This window comes from Kogia breviceps, chromosome 16, assembly GCF_026419965.1.
Source record: "Kogia breviceps isolate mKogBre1 chromosome 16, mKogBre1 haplotype 1, whole genome shotgun sequence".
Lineage (NCBI taxonomy): Eukaryota > Metazoa > Chordata > Mammalia > Artiodactyla > Physeteridae > Kogia > Kogia breviceps.
This window is the reverse complement of record NC_081325.1, coordinates 12,974,369-12,997,827: the sequence shown is the minus strand read 5'-3', so window position 1 is coordinate 12,997,827 and position 23,459 is coordinate 12,974,369. Positions and strand designations below refer to the sequence as shown.

Genomic DNA, 23,459 nt, shown 5'->3' with positions numbered 1-23,459 from the left:
TTTGCTCCCTGGAGGACATTTGCGTCTCATTGCTAATCCTGCTTCGTTGGCTGTGGATGTAAAACATGTAAACATGTTGACATTTTTACAGGCAAAATAGTGGCGAGCTGATACATCTTCACAGAGTCATGTCTTTAAGTGTTTTATCAATTCTTAGAGGTGCGGTTACTCAGAGAAAAGAACGGCTGACATGAGTTCTGTGGCTTTGATTCCTTCTAGGGATAATGTTTAAAAGTCGTGCGAGTCAGGGTGATTCTCCTGATGTAAACCTATTACAAAGCAGCTTTTATTTTCGACAGCGGTACAGACTACCTGTGGGGTTCCCGAGTGTCTGTGCCAGTTACTCTGTCTCGCTGGAGGCCGGTCCTTCTGAGTTAGGCTGGGGGGGAGGTATAAGGGCACAAGTGGCTGTGGGAACTTCTAGAAGTGAGTTCTTAACTCTCAAAAGACAGCGATCTGTTTTCACAAGTCACTGGGACTATCACTTGTGAGCTGTGCTGATATTTACTCTCACTGGGTTGTACTGGGAAGCTACACTAAAGAAGGAAGCCTGAAGCCCACGGAAAATGTCTCGGAACCGCGGGCCTAAAATCTCCGTGGGCACAGTTAAGAGCATCGTTCATAAATTCACCAGGAAAGTTGTGCAAAGTACATTATTATTCTTTTTAATGTAACCTGCTGTATATTCAACACTGGATTAACAAAAGCAGTGAATTTCTGAAGAAGGTTTCTCCCAGAAGCTGTTTTTCAGGACTACAGACAAAAAGGCATCTGGAATTTTAGCAGATGTCCCTCTTTAATTGTTTGTTGCTCTGAGAAGATGATTTGTCGTGAGAATGCTTTAATAAGCCCCTTTTTCTCTCTGTGATTCTCTGTGCTTCTAGTTAATGGAACCCCTGGTAGTCAGCTCTCTACTCCACGCTCGGGCAAGTCTCCAAGCCCATCACCCACCAGCCCTGGAAGCCTGCGGAAGCAGAGGGTAAGGAAATGAGCAAGCTCCTTGTTTAAGACCTGTCCATGTCTCGGTGCGGATGGCACAGGTGCCAGCAAATAGCCCTCTCGTAGGATAGCGCTGCTTGTCTCTAAGGAAGAACCAGGCGAGGGCAGGAGGTGACCGACCTTGGGTCACTTACCATGGCTGTGGTTTCTCTTAGCTAGGACTCGGGGCTTTAAATGTCCCTGTAAACTTGTCCTGATCTTAATTCCAGGAAGAATAGACAGTTGGCTGCTTCGCTTTGAAATGCCCCACTCTTTTTGTCTCGAGTGCGCAAAGACGTTAATGGCGCTGGATTGTAAGCTTCCTTAGCTGAAATGAGTTTCATTAGAGACGTCATCACTGGTCACCAGCCTTCCTTAAGAAGGAAAAGGAAACGTGCCTGGATTGGAGGTGGGCGGGCCCTGGTGGGAGTCGCTTAAGGGCAAAGGATGGTGGCCCAGAGCCCCTGAGGGTTTGTGCTGCAGAGATGGTTGCATGCGACCTTTGTTTTTTGTGAATGAGACCCGCACGAGCACCTTCTCTTTCATCATGACCTGCATTTACCTTTGAGCTTCTTGTGTAACAATGGAGAAGTTGACTGAGCTTGGAGACCAAAGTCAAAAAAGTTACCGGAAACAGTGTTCGTTTTCTCTATGCTAAGGAAGGGGGTGGGATTAGCTTTTCTTTCAGGATGGAAGAACTGCTGTTTGGAACCCCTCACAACCTCTGCGGTTTGTCTTTTCCAGTAAGACCAAGGCAAGAAGCAAAGGAGTGGGACGGGAGGTGGGGGCGGGCATGGTACAGTGGAGGCAACAGGAGGCCTTTCATTGTCCTGATCTCCCAGGCAAGGTGCGGAGGGAGGTGAGCTCTAGGAGGTTTCAGGATGCTGCTCCCTGAACACTGTAGGAAGCTCGGGCTCTTTGGCAGCTTTTGAACTCAGAGATTGGGTTCATGAATTTCATTTCTTGTACTGTGTGCTTTAAAACGAGACTTTATGTTCCACACACTTAAACTGCCTCCAAGAGGGGAAGCTCCTCTTGGCCAGCCTCCTGCCGAGTTTGTGTCCACACACCCTCTACAGGGGTGGGGGGCTGAATGAGGCAGCCCCCCGGTCCCCTTTGGAGCCTGGCCAGCCACTTAGCAGGTCGTGCTGTCCCGCCCCACTGAACCGCCTGGCATCAGGTCCAGCCGGTTTTGGTTACTGGATGAGGCCTGGAGCTGGGCACCAGCTCCTCCACTAAATGCCTGTGTTGTCTTTGATAAGTCTGGTATCCTCTCCTGGCTTCAGTCAAAACAAAACAAAACAAAATAAAGGGCTCTTTCCAGATAGAAAACCCAGTAATGAGACTCCAGTTCCAGCTGAGTGTTTTCACTATGGTTTCTTCATGGTCACCGTCTAATCTGGCATTTTAAAGTACAGGAATCATTAGTGAACTACTAGAAGAACGGGCCAAGTTCATTTAATCTCGTAACTGTCTGTGGATGAGTGGGGGAAGGGCTAGTGGACTGAGTGATGCTTTTCGTATAAATGTTACCCAGTGAGGCCGCCATCTGTAGAGGCGGCCATTAGAAATAGGGCAGACTGGGACTTCCCTGGTGGTCCAGTGGTTAAGACTTTGCTTTCCAACGCAGGGGGTATGGGTTCGATCCCTGGTTGGGGAATTAAGGTCCCACATGCCCCGTGTGGCCAAAAAACCAAAACATAAAAGAGGCGATATTGTAACAAATTCAATAAAGACTTTAAAAAAAAGAAAAAGAAAAAGGACAGATAGGGCCCTCTTACATAGAACAGTCTCTCTTTTGAGGTGTGTACTTTGGAGACTACACCTGGCATAGAAATCCCTCTTCATCCTTTGGGCTAATTAAATTAGATTCAGGATTTAGCTCATGCTTCGTTGTTGAGATTAGATTAGAATGAGTGAGACTCCCTGCTACGGATCTGAGCTTCCCTCCTGCTGGCTCATGGTGGAGACTTCCATCTTGGGGGGAATGTAAAGTGCTTGGCTCAACTGTCCCCTTGTTGGCAGAATGAGGCTAGAATTGGCTGCTTCTGCCCTCTGCATTCCCTGCTTCACTACGACTTCGTCCAACCGAGGCAGAAGATTTCCATCCAGCTCCTGGCAGCTGTGTGGCCAATGGCTTATGTAATTAACACTGTCCGCCCTTGGGAAATGATGATCAGGGATGGTTCTCTTGTAGATTCTTCATTTTGTCGTTGAAACTACCAGTGCAAGCTCCGTACTTGACAAGGAAAAACAATCTCGTTTGTTTTAAGGAGACAAAAGGTTTATCATCATCTGAAAACATTTATTAAACGCATGTTGTGAGCAGAGCACCAGATAGTTTAGCGATGGTTCAGTTTCCAGGCTTTTGAATTGAGGCCGTAAATGAACATCCTCCATCCATGTACCATGTCAATGAGTAGAAACATTCCCAGCTGCTTTAGTGAGAGGAGCTTTCATCTTGGTGTGGAGGCAACTGCATCAAATAATCCCTCCCAGTTAAAATGAGCCTAGAATATCCCTAAAAACTGATCCTGTTTCAAATTTGGTTAATATTCTTCTCAAATGGCTATACTCCTATGCAGGAAATACTGAAATAAGTGAAAGATGGCAAGTGCTAAAAGAAGACACTTAAAAGAATAAATTAACTCTTTTTATTGCAAATTGGAAAACAGTAGCTACTTCTCTTTTTCTTTCTGTGTTGCCTAGCAACATGGCCAGGAAAATGAGGGGGCTGCCTCTCCCTGCAGCACTCACACTTCCTACCTCATTTTGAAACACAGGAATATCAGCTGCTTTTTTTTTTTTTTTTTTTTTAAGGAATATTGAGACATTTGACTGCTTCTTCACAAACAAGAAAATCTATATTTTTATTTATGTTAATTATGATCGTTTAATCAGCTTTTTTCCTTCCCCTAATATTATATTTTTGTTACCTCTTTTGGTATTTTAGAATAGCCCTATACAATAGGAGTCTGCATGCCAGATATTTTTCTTCTCGAAAGTGCTGATGGCAATGTACCAAGCAACCGCCCTATTTTGCCAAAACACTGTTATTTAAATTGCTGTCTAGAAGCGTTTGGTCACAGATGCAGATCCGGGAGGATCTTTTCCCATCCATGAACTTTCTGGGGTCCCATTTCTTAATACATCAGGAAGAAAAGTGTTGCGTTGTGCGGGTCGAATGAAGCCCCCCCCCCCCCCGTGATACTCCCACACGGCTGACTTCTGTAGATTATCTGATCAGTCAGATGATGTGAAGAGTGGGTGGTTCAAAACAGAAAAGAAGCCAGGATTCTAGACACTCTCTGCAGATCTGAGCTGGTTGCCTGGTGACCAACAGGGATCTCACAGCAGAAAAGGTTGGAGCGAAGAAGAGGGAAGGGGATGGGTGAGCTGGCGGTTGGGGAACCAGGAAAAACACCGGGAAGGGAGCAGGGAGGTCAAGTTCACATCCTTTCTGTCTTCCCAACATACCATTTTGAAAAGGCAATGTTTGTTGGGTGTACGCAGGGTGCAAACGCAACCCCTGAGTTGCTGCTCTGGGACCAGAATTTGCTGAATGCCAGCTGGGGCTCCTAATAAATTATTGCCTGAGGTAAAGCACGTTCCTCTTCTACCCAGAATTGGGAAGGAAATGTTCAAGGAAGAATTGCCTAGATACATAGTAGCAGAGTTGGTATTGACAGACCTCAGGGGCTGTAGAACCTCACTGGACACAAAGGAAGGCAAAAGCTCATGAGCAGATCAAGCCAACAGGGCAGAATAAGCACCCTTTTCATCTATTTAGATGGTTTCATGATCTTTCCTCTTATCCAAATTTGGTGACTCTAAAGGGTTCAATGACATCAGAAACCAAGGATGCCCATTCAGTGTTGTTCCACGCCTAAGAGAGCCACAGGGCACCTAAGAAAGCCAAGTAAACAAATCTATACTGCCCTTCATCTTACAGGACCTGTATCGCCCCCTCTCTTCGGATGATTTGGATTCAGTAGGAGACTCAGTGTAAAAGAGAAAATGGAGCGGTGTATATGGTTTGTGGTTGGGTGAAGGTTTCACGTTTCCTAAGCGAAAGTCTAACAGCAAAATACACAAAAGAGTTTTGCATACCTTGAAATTATGAAGCCTAAATCATATCAAAGGAAATATCCAGGCATTTTATATTAATCCTTGAAAGAGATTTTTTTTTATATCTCCTACGTTGATTTGACTGAGGGAGCTTGGACACAAGCTGGCTCAGTTGGTGAGGTTTTTGTGCCAGGCCTGGCTGTAGATGGATTTCATTTATGGGCTCAATCTTAGTCTCAGAACATGCTGATGGTGTAGCGAGACAGTCATAATTTCTGTAGATGGGGTTTTCATTTTGATCATAAGTAAACATATAGATACAAATTTTCTGTACAATTCTGTACAGATTTTCTGGCTGAGCAGATTAAAATGCCACTAGCAGACATTTTTTTGTAAAGTTATAGTCTTCTTAAACTTTACATTGCTGCCTTTAAAGTACTTTTATTGCAAAATAATCAAAATATTCAGGTAGGGATCTTCTTCTTCCTAGACAATATTCAGAGCTACTTGTCATTTTGTAGGTTAGTATAGGTGAGGAAAAACACCCACGTCAAAGACATATCTCATGGAGACTCTTTTGGTAAGCATAGGAACTTTCCTTATTTTTGTTGTAAAAAGTAAATTTTACTCTTTGAACTTATCTTTCATTGAAAACAGCATAAGTATAGCTTAAACATGAAGAATTTGTTCAATGGCATTGCTATAAATTATATAATTCCTCCCTCCAACCATACATATAATTTTTCAAATATGTAAATGCTGAAGCTAGGAAGCTTTTTTAAAAAACATACAGACCTAAAAAATTGTGTCTGGACTTATTCCAAAAAAACAATTTGAAAAGCAAAATTCTCTTAAATGGTACCTACATAAATCAGGTCCCAAATATCCAAATCTCTACTCTGATAAATCCTGGATCTTACTGGTATTTTGGAAATTTTCATATGCAAAACTCCTTTGTGTTAAACTATGTTAGTCTATGATTATAACCTATTGTTAAACATTAACCTACTAATTCTGCTTTCCTAGTCCTCTGTTTAAAAATTATAGTCAGCTTTGCTTAAACATAAACAATTATTTTTAATCTGAATGTTAAGAACTAATTTAATGTGTATGGTCTATTGTATTTAAGCCATACCCTAGTGATCATTTAGTTTTACTAGTTCAAACACTAACAATTTAAGACTTGTGTAGCATGGTTTTGATATTTTACAGGCTTGACATATCTCAGTAGGTGATAAATTAAAAATGTATGATGCCACTTGGAGGGTTTTACTTGGGGTTCTTTTTTCAAATTTTACTTGAAGATTGAATTTAAAAACAAAATGTTTGATTCAAAATGGAGAGAATTTCAGTTGTCACATACTGTTTTAAATGTTATCCATTTATCTCCTTGATAAATTGCTCAACTATCAAATTTTACCATCTGGTTTATAGTTACATATGTTACTATCTCACTTTCCAAGTGAATAAAATATTATTCCAACCATAAGAAGGAGAAGAAAAAAAACAGTACAGGCAACCTAACAGCATTTGAAAACTTAGCCTTATAAAAATTAGTACCTCATTATCCTGTCTGTTGCAGAGAAAGACACTTCTCTGGCAGGTTATTTGAGAACTGCAAACTGAACCATTCCATCTTGAAAGAACAGTTCATAATACCTGTTCCAGACTTCAGATTTTAAAACTGTTTCCAATAGAAATGAACAGAGACTCCTGCTGAGATCAAAAGGCTGCTTTGTTTTAGCTGAAACAGTAAACATCTGTGAGGTTGCCTATGCTGGTGTCTGTTCTAGTTATGTCTTTGTAAGATGCATTACTTAATACAGTTGAGTCCATAAAAGATTAGTATGTATTTGACTGAACTGTCAAAAATGCAGAGAAAGCAGTGGAACAGTTAACCTAAATCTGGTGGGGTCAGATGGTCCAGAACAAAAAATAAATTCCAATAATTTTAACTTCCCTGAACTGTCAATCTTATGGACAACTACCGCTTCGAAAGGTCCAATAAACGCTATTTGTTCTGGATAAGTGGCAGATATTGCCAATTGATATGAAGCCCAGGGCTTTGTTTAGACATGGCAAAAAGAAACTGGACTTGTACTAATTGCCGATAGATATCATGGCCAACTTTCCATTCAGGCAGTTCCGAGGGAAATGCTATTCCACAGCATTCAATCTTTTGAACATATGACTTTTATTAAACGACTGTTCAGGGGCAATATATATCATTTACTTTTGAAACTAAAATCCCTCAGAGATTGAAACAGCACACCATTTATAGACTTTGAGATCTCTTCCTGTGCAGAGCATAATTCCATTATACTAAAGCAAAAATTTAAAAAAAAAAAAAATCCTTACCAACAAACCAGAAGTTTTCAGTTTATTGGTGGAACTGAATTGATGATTTATAGGCACTTAAGATTTACTTACTTATAGAATCTTTAAAAAAAAAAATTAGACACTGAATTTTTAAATTGTTCTACTGAGCAGAAGAGACCCCCAGCAAAAGCAATGCATTTCTGTCCTTACGGTAGACCTTAAATGTGCTGTGAAGACATTGCACTGCAGGAAAAATTTGATCATTGGCACTTACATTTTCACTGATACAATGAAACATATCCCTGCTTTCAGCATTTTAGAAATGCAAAACCTAATTATATATCAAGTATAAACTTCAGCGTGAACTCCAAAGACTGGTTCTGAAAGCCACGTGATTTCTTTCTTCTTTGTCTTGCTTAATTACGTGGGGTGGGGCAGGAGTTCCGAGTGTTTTCGTACTGTCATAGACTTTTGAGATGTGGCAGGTCCACACCCATCTATACACGTCCCTGTGTTCTTATATTGGCTCATCTAAATGTTAAAAAAATCGAATACTGTCTTCTAAAAACATTTTGAACCAGAGTTCACGTGCCACATGTGTTCCCTGTGTTAACCAGCAGGGGGTATTTGGGTTGCATCCACTGCAGATCTGTACATGATTTTTTTTTTTTTTTTCATTTAAAAATAATGAAATCTGAAAGCCACATTTCTTAATACAAATGAATGAATATATAGAATAATATCCTTAAAATATAATTCCATATATTTTAGCTATTGGACTACTAAATTTTTCATATGTGGCCATATATCTACCCAGGTGTGTAGGTGTTTACGTAAATTTGCAGGGCTCAGTGTGCATATGGGTGTGCTTATGTTAAGTATTTGTGTATGTTTATAGACCGTAAATAGTGGAGTATGGTATTTGTGACACAGCCTTATAAGTTACTGGCTCTTGTGGAATTGTATGTAAAGCCTTACATGTCATGAATCATTACCCAGGACATATTAATTGAGGCATATTTAACTTCAAAAGTAGTTTGCAAAAAAAAAAAAAGTAGTTTGCTAAACTAGTATGGCAAGATGGTTCGAAATAATAGGCAGATGTACTGATTTATTTTAAAGAATTTTGAATCCAGTTAAACAAAAATTTCAAATTCAGATAAATCCAATATTGTGTTAACTATTAAATATAAGCATACATTAATGCTTATATTGTTATGTCCTGATATTCTATTATTAAAATGATTATATACTATCACTGATGTTTCTCTGATGTGTATGACATGTGGTGATTGTCAGTCAGTATTCACTAAAAAAAGGAAGTATTGATTTATAGGGTTGTGAGTAGGTGAGTAATTATATGGAAACATAAATCGAAGGGAATCCAAACTGTGTTTGTTCTTAATTGAACTGCAAAGCCAGATAACCTGTAAGGCAGTTTTGTATGTTCTTTCAAAACACGATTCTAACGTATCGATGTATTTTCAGTAGTAACCCTACTATACTTTGTGTATGCGTGTGTAACAAATAGTACACACTCCTGAAAATGTTAATTGAATGAATATATTGGGAATGAACTTTTTGGCCAACCCAATACTATATATACATATGTTTCCTGTTTATGCGCATTTCCATTAGCCTGGCGAGCATCTCTAACTGTGCATGGCAGTGACAACGATATCCCACAGAATTATAGTGTGAAAATTAGAGATATATTGAATTCGAAATACCAATTGCCTGATGCAGTTTGCTATACTTTCAGCTGAAAAATATTTGTAACTTTGTGCCTGTAATGCATGTGGAAAAGATAGGAAATCTGAGGCCCTAGCTGTCATTTTTCAGGATGCATGATATATAGTGTCTTTAAAATGTGGTTCATTTTAGTAAAGACGATGGATAAATTCCAAGATAGTATAAATGATGCATGTAATACATGGGTGTTTGTTTTATATATGGCCACAAAATGGTTTTGAAGCCAGGGTAGTAGGTATCTGAAAGGTCATAGGCAAAGAACTATGACAGTTAATTTTCTTGTGACGTGTTTCTTGGAGTGTATATTCATCAACAAGCAAGGAGTTGGGTTTATTTGTTCTAAGGACATTTTACTTCGAAATACACTATGAATGTTGTAAATTTGGATTAACTTTTTGTAGAGAGGTCGACATACTTCCTGCTTACAGTTTGAGTTGCTCAGATGTGTATTTTCTTAAAAAAAAAGCATTTGGTGTTAAAATGTTTTAAACAGCAACATGTTTTAAAAATCCATCAGTTGAGGCCATCAGCAGAGTTTTACAGAGTGAAATGATGAAATGTTTCATTGACCTGCCCAATTTTGAAAGTTCCATCACTTTGTACTGTGGCTTCACTGTAAAATGTTGTACCTTGTGTTTCACGCCGGACCATGTTACTCCCCTCAAAGTTAATGTTGTGACACTTACCACCTTAAAAATAACTATAATAAACAGGAAAAACCACCTATGTTGTTCAGTGAGTTTCTTTCAGAAAACTTGATAAGTAGACGTTGAAATCGAAATGACTTTGTGGGGTAAGGGTTACATTCATAATCATATTTATGGTGTTTTATGATGTAATTAGCATCAGCAGATGATACCTGAGATACTGCAGAATGACATCGCATGACATCCAAAGTATAAAATACTGACAGTAACAATGAAATAAGACTATTTGATGAAGAATCCTGTTTTAGTTGGTTATATTAAAATCACTAATACACTTTCCTCTCAGGGTTGCATTAATGGTGACTATGTCAAACAATGGCAACTGGTTGAAAAAAAGAAATTTTAACCATAGTGACTTCCTCCTGGGCATGAAGGCATTTTTCCCAAGGTCATCTAATTTGCAGGGGGAAAAAAACGTGCATGTGTATATAGGTGCGTGTGTGTGTATGAAAGGTATTTTAAAAGCGCTAAATAAATAAATATATCATAAAATAACTATAGTAACAAACTTGATTACCCAACTTTAATATAGAACAAAAATCCATAATCTGTTTCATTCTCAATATGGTATATAAGGGAGAATAGAAAATTCTACTGGCCTAGTTAGAAAAAAAATTTTTACATTAAAATTATTGTAGAAGTCTAAAATTCTCGTTTTTTAAATCTAACATTTTTACTAGGTTCATCTTAACCTTAAAATTATAGTTTGCTTTAATTGGTTCTCTTGTTATTTCCATGATAACCTAAATATAGTCAGTACGTAAAGCAATAATGGTACAGCTGGAAGGGATGTTTACAGATTTATAAAATTCCAAATTGTGCTTCTACTTTCTGAATATAATAGACTTCAAAGTGAAATGGAGCAGGTGCCTGAAAGAGTAGTGCTGGGAATCCAAATTGAGGAGTAAATCATGGAGGGAATTATTTTACTGAGAGGAGATTCCCCTTCCAAACTATGGTTTCACAGCGAGGAACTCCTAAGAGGAGACCTGGTGCCCCCCAAGACAAACGGTTGAGATTCTAAATGTACAGATCCTGGCTTGAAGTGAGCATAGGGACTAGACGGCAGCAGCGAAGCAGAGCGCCCCGTACAGCAGAGTCGCCACGAATCGTGTTTATTTTTGATATCTTGGCTCCGTGGTTTCACTAACACAGGTTTAATGCCAGCATTCCCGTTTTCATTTTCTCCTCCTCTAAGTAAACCTATTTTATGAACGACAGTTCTACAGTCCTTTTAAAACTTTGACCAAATGTTTATAACTTTCTGCGCGTTTCAGTATTCGTTCTGAGTTATGCACGTGTTTGCTATGCTGTAAACTTTAGATTATGCATACTATGGAGAATGCAGACAAGGGAATTTGGAAAAAGGAATTACTTTTGTGCCTTGTTTCAAGTATTGGAGACTTATTAGTTATTGTAGATTGATGGCATCAACTTACTGTTCTCTACCCACTTGGAAAGTAAATGAATATATGTTTTTTCTATATACACAGAGTCCCTTGGATTTCAAGCTCTCTACACAAAGGTTATGATTTAATTTTGTTATATGAGATCATCTTTAGACATTCTATAGGCCTCAAGTCAGGATCACCAAGACAATTATTTGAGTTTGTTAAATATTTGTTGGCTGTGTTTCCTTTATAAAATTGATCCAGTTGATTTTCTAACTTCTTTTACTGCCATTCCAACCCCCCCCCCAAAAAAAAAATGTTAACAAAGTAATAACTGCATGCCAAGACAGAATGTGAAGTGGAAACAATGTAATTATCTAGACAAAACTAAAGTTATCTGGTGAGATTTTTCTACCTTGATTACATCAGTTGGGTCCGTTGGATATTTTTGTAGTCATTATTGCGTGTGGACCCCAGCTGAGTGCCATTAATACAAATGGCAGGAGGAACTCTTACCGTTTATGTTTGAAAGGAACTGTTTTTCACTACATAGTCATCAGATACATCTTGGTAAAATGTGGTTAGAACTGTTATGTCAGCTTTCTCACTTACTTCAAAAAAGTGTGATATGTTCTCCATGTGTTACATGATCCAAAGCTAAATAGCTACACTTAGGATGTGTTCTTACTTAGGCCAGTGCTTTTATGAAGGTGTGCCATAAAAGCATCCAGGTGCCAGCACCCTGTCCACCTGGTTCCCATTGAAGCTGCCTGGAAGCGATGACATTTCAAATGTCAGAATATCTCTTAGAGCAGCTAATTGCATTAAATTCGAAAATAACTATGTTTTGCACTGTACACCCATATGCCTTAGAATTCGCATACTGACTGAAGGAAACACAAAATCTTATCATCATGTATCCTATAAAATGGTTTATCTTCTCCGAAAAACCAAATAAGTAAATTGATTTCATTTATAAGCATGCAAAAATCTAAGTGGGCCTTTTAGCTTCTGTAGGTCATAGATAAAGGCTGATTGATCTCATTGGGTTAATTCTAAAGAACAAGAACCAACACATTTTCCCCTTAGTATTTTCAAAATCCTTCAATCAGACTTAACGGGCAATAACCAAACTGTTCCCACACTGTCTAAGGTAGTATATTTAGGAGTAGTACCAGGGTACTCAAAGGGCTGTGGTGATTACTGAATGACTTCAACTGGGAGAGACAGCAAAAATGTTAAGTGAAATCAGAATCCAAAAATAACGGGCCGGAGGGATATGAATGTAATAAATATGACATTAACATGAGTAAATGAGAAGTCTTAGACTCGATCCAAAACACCAGCCTCTCAAATACAGAATATCTAACACACTGTGAGCTCAGTGCAGGCTTAAAAGTTAATGTTGTTACTGTTAAGCCAATACGATCTTAAAGTGCACTAATAGTCTATTCACAAGGAAGAAAGCTCTACCCTTCTCTCTCTGTGCTGGTCAGGGCGCACCTAGAATATTGCATTTGTTTTGAGCACCAGCATTAATCAGAGAAATCGACAAGTGGAGGGTCAAGGGGTCATGGGGCCCTGTCTGATGACTGACAACCCAGAAAACTGGGATTATTGAAACTGAAAAAGAGAAGACACGGAAGGGGCCAAGTATCGCTTTCCAAATATCGGAAACATTGTCCTATTGGGAAGTGCACCGGACTGGGTGGCTCCAGAGGTGAGAGCTAAGAAGAACAAATAGGAAATGTAGAGGGGCATCATTTGAACATAACTTAGGGAAGAACTTTCTTTGCCTCATTAACAATTAGGGGGCTGCCTTAGGAAGTCATGTGTTCAGTATTGGAGGTGTTTGGACAGAGGCCATTTGACCACATGCCTGGGATTTTTGTAGGGGCATTTGGTCTCTCAGTGGAAGTCGGGTAGAACAGGTAATATTTAAGGTCCATTTCAGTCCCTGAAATTCGTTGAATCCATGAATGGTCATTGTCTTGGAAAAGTGTATAATGTTAACTATCTTACTTCTTTGGGGAAAAGAAGAGATAACACCGTTAGAAATTTAATACATTTATTTTACGCTATTTGAGCATAGTAAATAAAATGAGAACTTTCCATTTTCAGAGTACCGTGTTTGTAATTAAATGTTTTTCTCTTACAATTGTTTGTTACCTTCAGACAGTATGAAATTTGAAATGACTTGGAGTATGTTTTCAAACCTAAAGTTGAAAATAAGCAATTTTAAACATAAGCAGACTTGTGTTAACCCTCCTTTTTTTTTTTTTTTTTTTTTTTTTTTAACCAGAGCCTAAAAAACTTTAGGGGTTTTCTGTTCATAAGGCAGAGAAAAACACAGCTGGAACTATGGCCAGCTTTCAGGGCATCAGACATTTGGTGGCACTATTGAAAATGCAATTCATTCGTTGATAAGGCAGTTTAGTGAATAATATCCAGCAAGTATATTAAACGTTACAGTTTAAAAGATGTTTTCATATTATTTGGGTCAGAATTCTGTATTGAGTATCTGATGTTCTTATTAAAAGAAAAAGATTTTGGAATTGAGTCCATAAGTCGAGGACATCTTTGCTAGGAAATATGCTACTAGTCTATTAATTTGAATGCTTGATTCTGAAAGAATGTGTCTTCGTATTCTAAAATCTAAAACGCCATATGACAGGACAGCACCTGCCATCCCAAACCACAGTGTGTCTGCATTATTAAACACCATTTGTGATGCTGCTGGAAGAAATTCAAGGATCGGAAGGCCCAGAAGAGAAAGTCTACATTTTACACGTTTCCTTACTGCTTTTCTGCTTGGAACACTGTTTGTCTACAGCACAAGCAATGACACAAGGGATAAAAGATCTCCCTGTTCTGGAAAACACACACCTTCCCCTCAAATGCGGTGGCGTTAATGTTTCTCTTCTCCAGACCTCGACATCATAAATCTGCCTCGTCTCAGCCATGTATTCCAATATTATAAATATCAGGTTTTCACAAACAAACATCCGCAGAAGTCAGCAGAGCACACTTAGAGGCTCATACGTTTATTTATAGTGCCTTCGACAGAGTTGATTATGACAACGCAGTTAGTGTCCCAGCAAGAAAATCTCTGTTTCAGGGTCGCCATCTGAATCCTTTCTGGCCTGCCACAGGACAAATGCATGCTTCTGGTCGCAAAGGGAGTTTGAACGAGAGAGGATGGAAACAGCTCAAGTCACCAGGCTGATGGATTGGGGGATTATTACAATACTGGAGAATCAAAGGCACACCCACAGACTAGGTGACCTTCAGGCATGTGGTGTACTAGAGTAACCACAAAACTTCTAGAAAGTCCTGTGAGGAAGCAGATGCATCAAATGCCATGAATTTAACTTTTATTCCCATCGTGTCACCTGTCAGCTTTGATGAACTCGTCCCATGGAACGTGGTCATCTTAGCGCACCCAGGAGAAGGTGCTATGGCAGTTGACTAAGATGGCACTGCAGTGACTGAAGTAGCGTTTGCCCGATTATATTCATCCTTTGGGTGAAAACTAAAATCTTTGAATGTCCTGATACTGGTGGGCGTGATGTCAGTACGTAAAACTTCTCTTCCTACTTACTTTGTGCACAGTTAAGGCCGGATGGAATGGGGAGGAGGTTGAAGGGAGACAGGTAAGCAGAGCAGAAGTGGGTCAACTTTGCTTCTCGCCACCGCTTCATTATTAATTCAACTACAGATGCTCTCTCCCTTCTCTCTGCTCCACAGACAGCCGGCCCCGTGAGCCAATGCCGCCCCTCACCGCCTCCAGGCGCCCATCGGGCCAACCAAGTGGATAAACCCAGGGAAACAGAAGGAGGCTCTTTTAGGACAAGCTGTGTTCACTATTTAGAAATAGCATTGAAATGTGCAAATTGTTTTCTCAGGGAATAGATAGAGGAATGGGAAGATTTCATTGTTGAAGTACTGCCTCGTGGCTGATCACAGTATTAAAAATTTGCTATTGTTTCATCCTCTGAGCTTTGTCATATAGTTGTTACCCTGTTTGCTCTCATGGGTCTTGGGTCCAAATACACCCAAAATTTACAAAGGAATCACAGGCTTAGGCTTTCAGTTCTATCTTCGCCTCAGGAATAAAAGTAATAATAAGTAAATGTTTCTTGCTGTGTAACATTTAATGTATCAATAACTTGCTTAGCGCTTATGCCTTTGTCTCAAAGTGGAATTAAGAAACCCACTCTTTGACCTTTCTCCAAGGGTGTGGCAAAGCTGAATATTTTTTAAAGGATATTCCGTAAAAAAACAAACTGAAGGAAAATTTTTTCTATGGTAAGAATAGGGAAAAAAAAAAAAAAAGAGAGAGAGAGATCAGAATGACCCCTTATCTGAAGCCTGTTTGCAGATAAGAGTGTGGAAGAGCGGGGTGAGATACCTCAAATCTGCCAAACCTAAACAGGGAGCACAAAGGATGCTAATTTTGAGAGAAAGAGAGAAAAAGTCACGGAACATCCAAATGGACGGTGATGAGCCGGGCTCGGTTAACGCCATCTCTTGCTGGGGAACAGGGTCGGGGGAGAGGTAGTCCTAACTGAATAGTCTAAGAACCTCCCTTTCCGAGCGTTAAGACCAGCTTCTCCCTGGTGGTGGGTACAGTTACCTCCCGAGATTCTGGGCTGGGCACAGCCCCTGGAGACTCGGGTTGTGGGACCGAGGATTTTTATCCTCTGTTTCTGTTTCCCCCCAGAGCGCTCAGCATGGCGGCTCCTCCACTTCACTCGCATCCACCAAAGTCTGCAGCTCGATGGATGAGAACGACGGGCCTGGAGAAGGTGGTGAGCTTTGGGCTTGGTGTCTGAGGAGAGGGTTCAGCTTGTCCTCGGGCAGAGGGCGGGCCGGCTAAATCTCCCCCCACCAGGAAACTGTCACTCCTCCAGCAGGATGAGCCCGAAGCAGCTTCAGAGGCTCACGGCAAGGGGGTAGGATTGCACGTGGCTCCCACCAGGGGCCGTATCTACCCTCTGGGGCCAGGAAGAGGGAGTTAGCCTAACGCGGAGACGGTTCCCACCCTCTGAAGGTGTAAGCCACCTAACAAGGCCAGCTGTTTCCCACTTTGCAAATAAAAGGGGGTAGCTGTCACCTTTGTTGTTCCAAATTCTGTTCACTTTTGGAACAAGAAAGACGCCTTTACTCTTTTGCTTGACGGGGATAGCCCTGGAGAGGTGCTCTTAACTTCAGTGAAGTCAAAATGTGAAAATCTGGCTTTACAGAAAGGATGAATTGATGGCAATTGCAAAAATATTCTTTGGACCTTAAGCGAATTCACTTCAGAAAGTGGTGAATGACGTGGATTCCAGAATAGACTCCTTTGCTAACTCCCGGATCGTTTTAGATAAGCCTCTTCTGCTCTCCACATTTCAAGTTCTTCCTCTATGAAATGGAGATTGTAATATATGCCTGTTTCCTCCCTGAGGGTTATTATCAGGCTCAAATCAATTATGAGAAAGTATTTAGAAACTGAAGTATCAAACTGATACGATCAAGCCACTGTTACAGAATCAGCACCCCTTATTTGTTTTAAATAATATGATTTAATTTTCCAATAGAGTACCATTTGGGGGAAACCCTTTTATTATGTTACGTGAGATACCTGACTCACCCAAGGATTATTTCCTGACTACCGTGCAATTTTGGTATTTCCAGAAGTATGAAATTCAGCCATCCAGAAGCCTATTTTGTTCCAATGTGTTTTATGTACCTAATGAAATGAAATGGTCCTTGACTGAGCCTTTCCGGCTAAGTCTTCTTAGCCAAAAGCCTAAACGATACATTTTTATCAATAGTCAGGAAAAAAAATCCCAAGCCGTGTGCTCCAGATGGGTGCCCCGTGGAAGGAAGGATGGAAGTACCTCCCCGCATTTCCCATCTGAAGCCAGGGTTGCCTCTGACAGCTAAGGATGGTTACTTTTACTATCCGCGTAGTAAAGAGCCTTAAGACCGCGTCATCCGAGAGATATTTTGTAAATTCGGGTGCTTTGCAGTGGCTTTGAAACGTCTCCAGCCATTTTCTGTAATAACCGTGGGCTAGACAAAAGTCCCCAGGCTGAATCCTTCAAATGGAGGCAAAATTGTGGCTTCTTTGGGGTGAGATGGAGGGGGTGGGGGGGGGAATGGAGGTAAGTCTCCAGGTCTCGCTTTATTCCGGAGACCACTGAGATAGCTTCTAGTGGGTTAAACGTAAAATGTCACCTGTACAGAGGTGAAGAGGTTGCACAAATGACGAGGACAAAAGCAGCAGCAGCAGATGTCCTACATTTGTACGTGCTTTCCAGAAATTTCCTCCACTCTAGGATCCAGAGTGGTGCAGATTGGAAATGATCACAAAACCAGAATAAGTAAGGGTCCTAAAGCATAGATGTCTGCGGATTGTGAGTTTCCATTTCCCGTTCCCCAACCCTGCAGACTAAACTCAGTGAGAACACGAAAATCACCAAGAAAGCCCATTTGCCACCTACGGTTTTAATTTTATTTTGAGAAGAAATGTTTAGTCTCAGTTTATGATTAAAGGTCAGAAAAGGAGCACATTTAGAAAGCACACTAGGCTTCCATCACATTTTGTATTCAGGTTGCCTGAGGGAATGCCAGGATTTATAACTTTAAAGCATGTAAATTTTAGAGCCCAGCTATAAAAGGCTTTTTATGCCCCTAAGATGTTAAAGGTTATCCTCTATATTTATGTGACCTAAGTGTGGCTTATTTAGTTTTATGGCCTTAGATATTTAAAGCATTATTAGGCATTTGCAAGATATTTCAAAATGCATTTTAATGGGGAAAATGCGTTGTGTTAGCGGCACTAACATAATTGAAACTGCAAAAGTGTTCTGTTCACAGACATAATAGATATTTTGCAGTTTTAGCTCAACATCTTCTCAGGTTGCTGGTGAGAAGTTTGTCTAAAATCTGCTCATTGATACTGGGGAGGGGTGGCAGTCAGTGCTTATTAGTTCACAAGGAATTTTACGGAGGTCTCTGTTTCAGGATGTAGTAAAGCGAAGTGTCCAAACAGCAGGCATTTTTCATGCTTGTACAATGTCAGGCAGCCCAGAGTCCCTTACGAACTGCATTTTCCTCCCTACCTAGGAATGTCATTTCTCTGGACACCATGGGTGTGCGGTAAACGCTATTGATCAAATTGGCATGAAATGAAAAGTGAAACTTCCTCCTCAGAATCCCCACTGCAGCAGAAAGCATAAGTTGCTCTTACCTAGGTGGCAGTGGACCCCATACATTTTACGTTTCCTTTTAGTTTATCATTCGTCTTAGTAATAACGGTTGATGATGCAATGTCGGCAAGGAGGTGGGAGTCGGGAACTGGCCTCCCTATACAGAAAATGACATATTGACGCTGAATCAGTGCCAGTCTATTAGATGATACTTCTGAACGTCTCTTTTGTGCAGCATCTGTGTTCCCTTTTCAACCAATAAAAACATCCTAATGATTCTTTCAGAAGTGCTGGAGGAAGGCTTCCAGATTCCAGCCACAATAACAGAACGATATAAAGTCGGAAGGACAATAGGAGATGGAAATTTTGCTGTTGTCAAGGAATGTGTAGAAAGGTGAGAAGGATATCATTTGCATTGAGCTTTAAAGGAGGCACTTGGCGTTATGTTTTCCAAGACAGCGTCTTTATTTGCGGTCTGTGGCACATATGGAATAGGTTAATGTCTCAACTCCAGATGTAAAAAATATTTAAAAGAAAGAAAAGCCCATCTAACAACAGATTTGAAAAATGTAGTGATTCCTGGGGACAATCTATAAATTAAAGACTTTGATTTTTTCTTTTTAATGTACTCAGCAAAACTTTGCCAGAGCTTTCAGGTAAGTCCTTTTATTTTGTTAAAAAAAACTAACTAACAAACAGAAAGAACTATTGAATAGGTTTTTTCGGCACTTTTTTGAGACATTTTGCAAAGGTCAGACATTCTTATATGGGGTGTATATCTCTGACTTATAACTTTCCTAAAATTAAACACAGAAACTTCAAAATGTATCTGTTCTGATCCTGACAAAAACAGCACTTCATACACTAAAATGTTTTAAAATGAATGAGCTGGGCACTGTTGTGGGCCAAAGGGAAGGACTTAGAGTGACAGGTTTATCCCTGGGACCTTGATACGTAATCAAGGACAGTAGCTGGGGCTACTGGTTGGAGAAGTGACGCGTAATAGTCATAGCCCAGCTCAAGGCCGCCTCAAACCCTAAGCCCAGCGTGAGCTTTGGAGTTGCTTTCTTCAGGGGGCCCCGGTCAGCCAGCAACTTCCTCTCGGGGCCGCTGAGCAGAGTACGGGAAAGCCGGGGGGCACCCACCCACCTGGTTCCTTCAGGGGGTGTGTCCGCTGGCTTCCTGGGGGCGGGGCGGGGCTGAGCACCTTCCCCAGTGCTTTTCTCTGCCCCCCCCCCCCCCCCCCCCCGAGAGGGCCCTGTGCGCTGCCTGAGTTCTCAGCACTGTGTGGAAGGAACGCTCCGAGCTCCACCTCCACTCAGAGAGGGTGTCTCTGTCTGCAAGACGCAGAACTTCTTTTTCTCCAAGTCCTTTGACTTAGAAATGAAGATTCCCTGCCACATTAGAGCGGGACGTCTGCCCAGGGCCTCAGACGGCGTGCGGGTGCCGAGTTTGGCCAGTGTCCACTGATTCGCTTCCCTTCGCCCTCTGCCCGACTGAGGTAGTGGAGGCCTCCTCGGGCTCCCCTGGAGCCGTGGGCCTCGCGCTTTGCCCCACTCACCGTACCAGCTGGGCCAAGCCGTTCCCGAGGACGGCGACAGCGGCCCCCTCGAGCAGCCGCTGAGTGTCGGGGACGGGCATGAGTGCCAGGCGGCCTGAAAAATCCGTTTGCCGGTCCTGCGAGCCCCGCTTTCCCCCTCTCCCACCATGAAGCCTGACCGTGTGTTGCCTGGCTGCGAAGTATAGAAATTTTCCCATTACTTTCCTGGGCCTCACCCCTCCTCAAACAGGAGCAGCCACTGTCTACTGAGCATACACTGTATACAAGGCCCTTAACGTACAACACTTCATTTAATTATCATCCTAATCCCATAGTTATGGGATTATTACATATAATCCCAAACTGTTTCCATCCCCTATAAAGAATGCCCGGAGAAGCTAGACGCCCAAGTAAGGAAGTCCTCAGCTAGTAAGCACTTAGCAAGGCATGGATTCAAGTTCAGCTCCAAAACCCAAACGCCTTTGGACCACTCTGCACCAGTGCCTCCTGCCTCGGACCAGGGCTCTTCCGTAAGAAAGTGGCTTCGCTGAGCCAAAGGCACACACGACACATGTGTCCCTGTACAAAGAAGATCGAAGTTAAATCGGGAAAGCCGTCCCCAAAGTAATGGGTGGAGGTGTGTGTGCGTTCATCTAATTTTATATTTCATTTATACTTTTACCGATAGCAACCCGAGCCCTTTGAAACTTAATTTCCTCTGCAGCAGAAAGCCCCGCGTCTAGCAGAGCCCCCGTGCCCTTACCCCATGGCGCCTGGTCCCTTGCCCGGGTGCGTCAGCTGCTGAGGCTGGAGTGGCGGCCACGTGCTTTGTCCTCGGATCACGATCGCGTCTCCCTCCCGCCGTCCTGGTCTTCCCCTGATAGAAATGTATCATTTCTCCATCCTGAATTAATTTCTCTCTTTCTGGTTTGGATTGTGTCCGTGCTGCATGAGTTCACATCTTGGGTCTCATACGGATCGTCAGAGTCTAAACACCAGATTGCTCCCCAAAAGTGTTAGTATTCGGCTCCCGCTGAACAAGGACATATGGCATCTGCCCTCTCTCCCCAGAGGTATCATGAAACAATCTTTTAATATTTTCCAGAGGGCCAGGGAAATAAAAGGGAACGAAGAATGTTTTGAATGGCAATGGCACACATTGCTTGCGGGGGTACATTCTGTCATATTTTAAAGGAGGAAAAATATGTATTAAAAAGAGCAAGTATGCCTCTCCTCCGTTAATAATATGCTGTCACAGGGAAGGTCTTCCTGCAGTAATGGACGCAGTAACATTGCCACAGAGGCCGTCCCTCCCCTGGTCCCGTGCCAGCGCATCCCGTCGTAGGGGATGCCAGGTCTGTTTCGATTTCTGCCCGTCTCCCCATAGCAGTCTCGAGTGGCCTCAGGAGCCCTGAGGACAAGCTAAAGGGTGCTGGTGGACTTTGGAAGCTCTTTTGTGGAGCCTTTCGAAACCCCAAAGAAAACTCAAGAAGCTGAAAAGCACTCAGAAGAGGTCCGAGCACGGGTAGAGAGCTCACAGTGAGATGCCCTCCGTCCCTGGCTCCCTGGCTCTGTGTGGACTAATCACCGTTCAAGCCACAGGTACCAGCGATGCGGTCATGAGCAGGGGCGGCGTCTCCGGTGGCTCCTGGCCCTCCTCCCCACCTGCACTGCCTGCACGTTTTGGCACCGTAGGCATCAGAACTGGATGAAAATTCTAGCTGCTCGTGATTCCCTCTTTCTGTCCTCCACCTGTAAACCCAAAGAACTACACAGCGAAAGCGCTGGCAGTGAAGGTGGGCAGGCCCAAACCCACCCGAACGAGCTAAGACTTTAGTGTCAGAAACATGGGTTGCGTCCACCTCGAAAATCTTCAGAATTTTCAAGAACCGGGTACCTATAGTTGGAAAGCGTTTCCTTCTGAAGTGGGATTTGGAGGATGAATCAGCGTGAAGAACTTTAAGTATCTCTCAGCTACCTGACAGCGTTCTTTCCTCTTTCCTCCTAAAGATGCTCTGGCACCTGATAGCCATAGGGCCCAAGTTCACATTCAAAATAAAACTCTACTCTGAAGATGTCTGACAAGACGCTCTGGGACGCCTCAGTTTTCTGCTTTACAGAGGAGGCTGAGAGTTAGCTTTATTATGATTACTTGGTAAACAAAGGGTCCTGTTTACCAACCCCTCTTTCCTGGAGGAGGGGGTCTTTCTGCCACTGTCCTAATTGCCACCAACCTCTGGAGTTTTTACCAACACGTTTGGAGCCCCTGCTAGTTCAGGCCTATGCTGGGCCATTTCCAGGGCTACAAAGAGAGTCAAGACACGGCCCCTTTGCTTGAGAACCTGACGCATAAGCAAAGGATTGCCTTGAGATTCAGTAAATGCTATGTCAGAGGAACGCCTGGGAAGCCACGTTTCCTCTTCCACATGATCTTTGTAAAAATCTTCAAAACAGAGCAAACAATCAAAAGCACTGTTGGTCCAGAGCACCCTTTTCATAAACATTCTGCTGCCCTCCAGGGCTGAGGGAAAGGGTGAGAAGAAGACTGCCCCAGGGCTGAGAGTCATTAAGTTAAACAAGACAGCTTTCTCCGAACCATTCTTAGTACAAACCTGAAAAAGTAGATTTAGTTCAAGTTTGTAAAATTCAGACATTTCTCCCTAGTAGTTCGAGCTCTAGCCTTGGGTCAAACTTAATAGGAAAGTGACTTTACAAATTGAGTTCCTGTAGACAAGGAGGAAAACAAAGCTTGTTCTGCTGTTGCCGCTTTGGCTGTGGCATTTGAGGTTTCTGTAATTTCATAAAAGGTCAAGAGTATCATTTCTGGAGCATACAAGCAAATGGCCTGGATGTTCCACAGCAATCCATGTGTCTTCTCTCCTTCTCGACACACGGAACTGTAGACTCCTTGAGGTCAAAGACCAGGTCTCCGTGGCCTCTGTAGCCACCAAAGAACCACGCTCATTACTGCTTTGCTGAATGATTACCTGGGGGCAGTGGCCCTCAGAGTTTTGGGTGTGGAGGAAGGCAGATATTTTATTTGAGGTTTTATTTCTTGCCAGATGTTTTCATTTACCAACTTAAAGCAAGCAGTGAAGTTTTTATTCTTATGGTGTACATTTAGTCCTAGCACCTGTTTTTAGTCTCATTTTCCAGATTCAGCTACTTTCCTATAAACATGCACTTCTAGTAATTAAGGATTTTATTGTAACTTTATCGTTCTGTCCTCAAGGAATCCAGAAAGAAACCTTTCAGTATTAATTTTGGTGGTCCTCCACAGGGCTCACTGTCTGATATAAAATATGGGTAAATCTAATTGAGTGTTTAATCCTGTTTTGCAAGGTTCTGGGGAGTCAACCCACAAGGTCCTTTTTTCCTAGTAAAGCTCTAGGGCCACTGCAGCCCAGGATTGCTTGCATTTCCCCCTCAGCTGTAGGCTGAGCGTCTAACCGCATTGTTTGGTGTCCTGGAAGCCAATACACCCTCCTCTCGCTCCCTGGGGATT

The 23,459-nt window shown here is 42.0% G+C and overlaps 1 protein-coding gene across 7 annotated transcripts in view; it reads left to right on the top strand.

The window, feature by feature from the left end:
• DCLK1 (doublecortin like kinase 1) overlaps positions 1-23,459 on the top strand; it is a 318,108-nt gene that overhangs the window by 239,741 nt on the left and 54,908 nt on the right. For 4 of the 7 annotated variants that reach the window (XM_059042296.2, XM_067016792.1, XM_067016793.1 and 1 more), the window contains 3 exons: positions 885-979; positions 15,939-16,023; positions 18,700-18,808. In XM_059042296.2, coding sequence (XP_058898279.1) covers positions 885-979; positions 15,939-16,023; positions 18,700-18,808 — 289 coding nt within the window. Of the gene's footprint in view, positions 1-884; positions 980-4,930; positions 7,376-15,938; positions 16,027-18,699; positions 18,809-23,459 lie in introns of those variants that run through there. The other 3 variants (XM_059042295.2, XM_067016791.1, XM_059042297.2) reach the window with 2 other exon arrangements.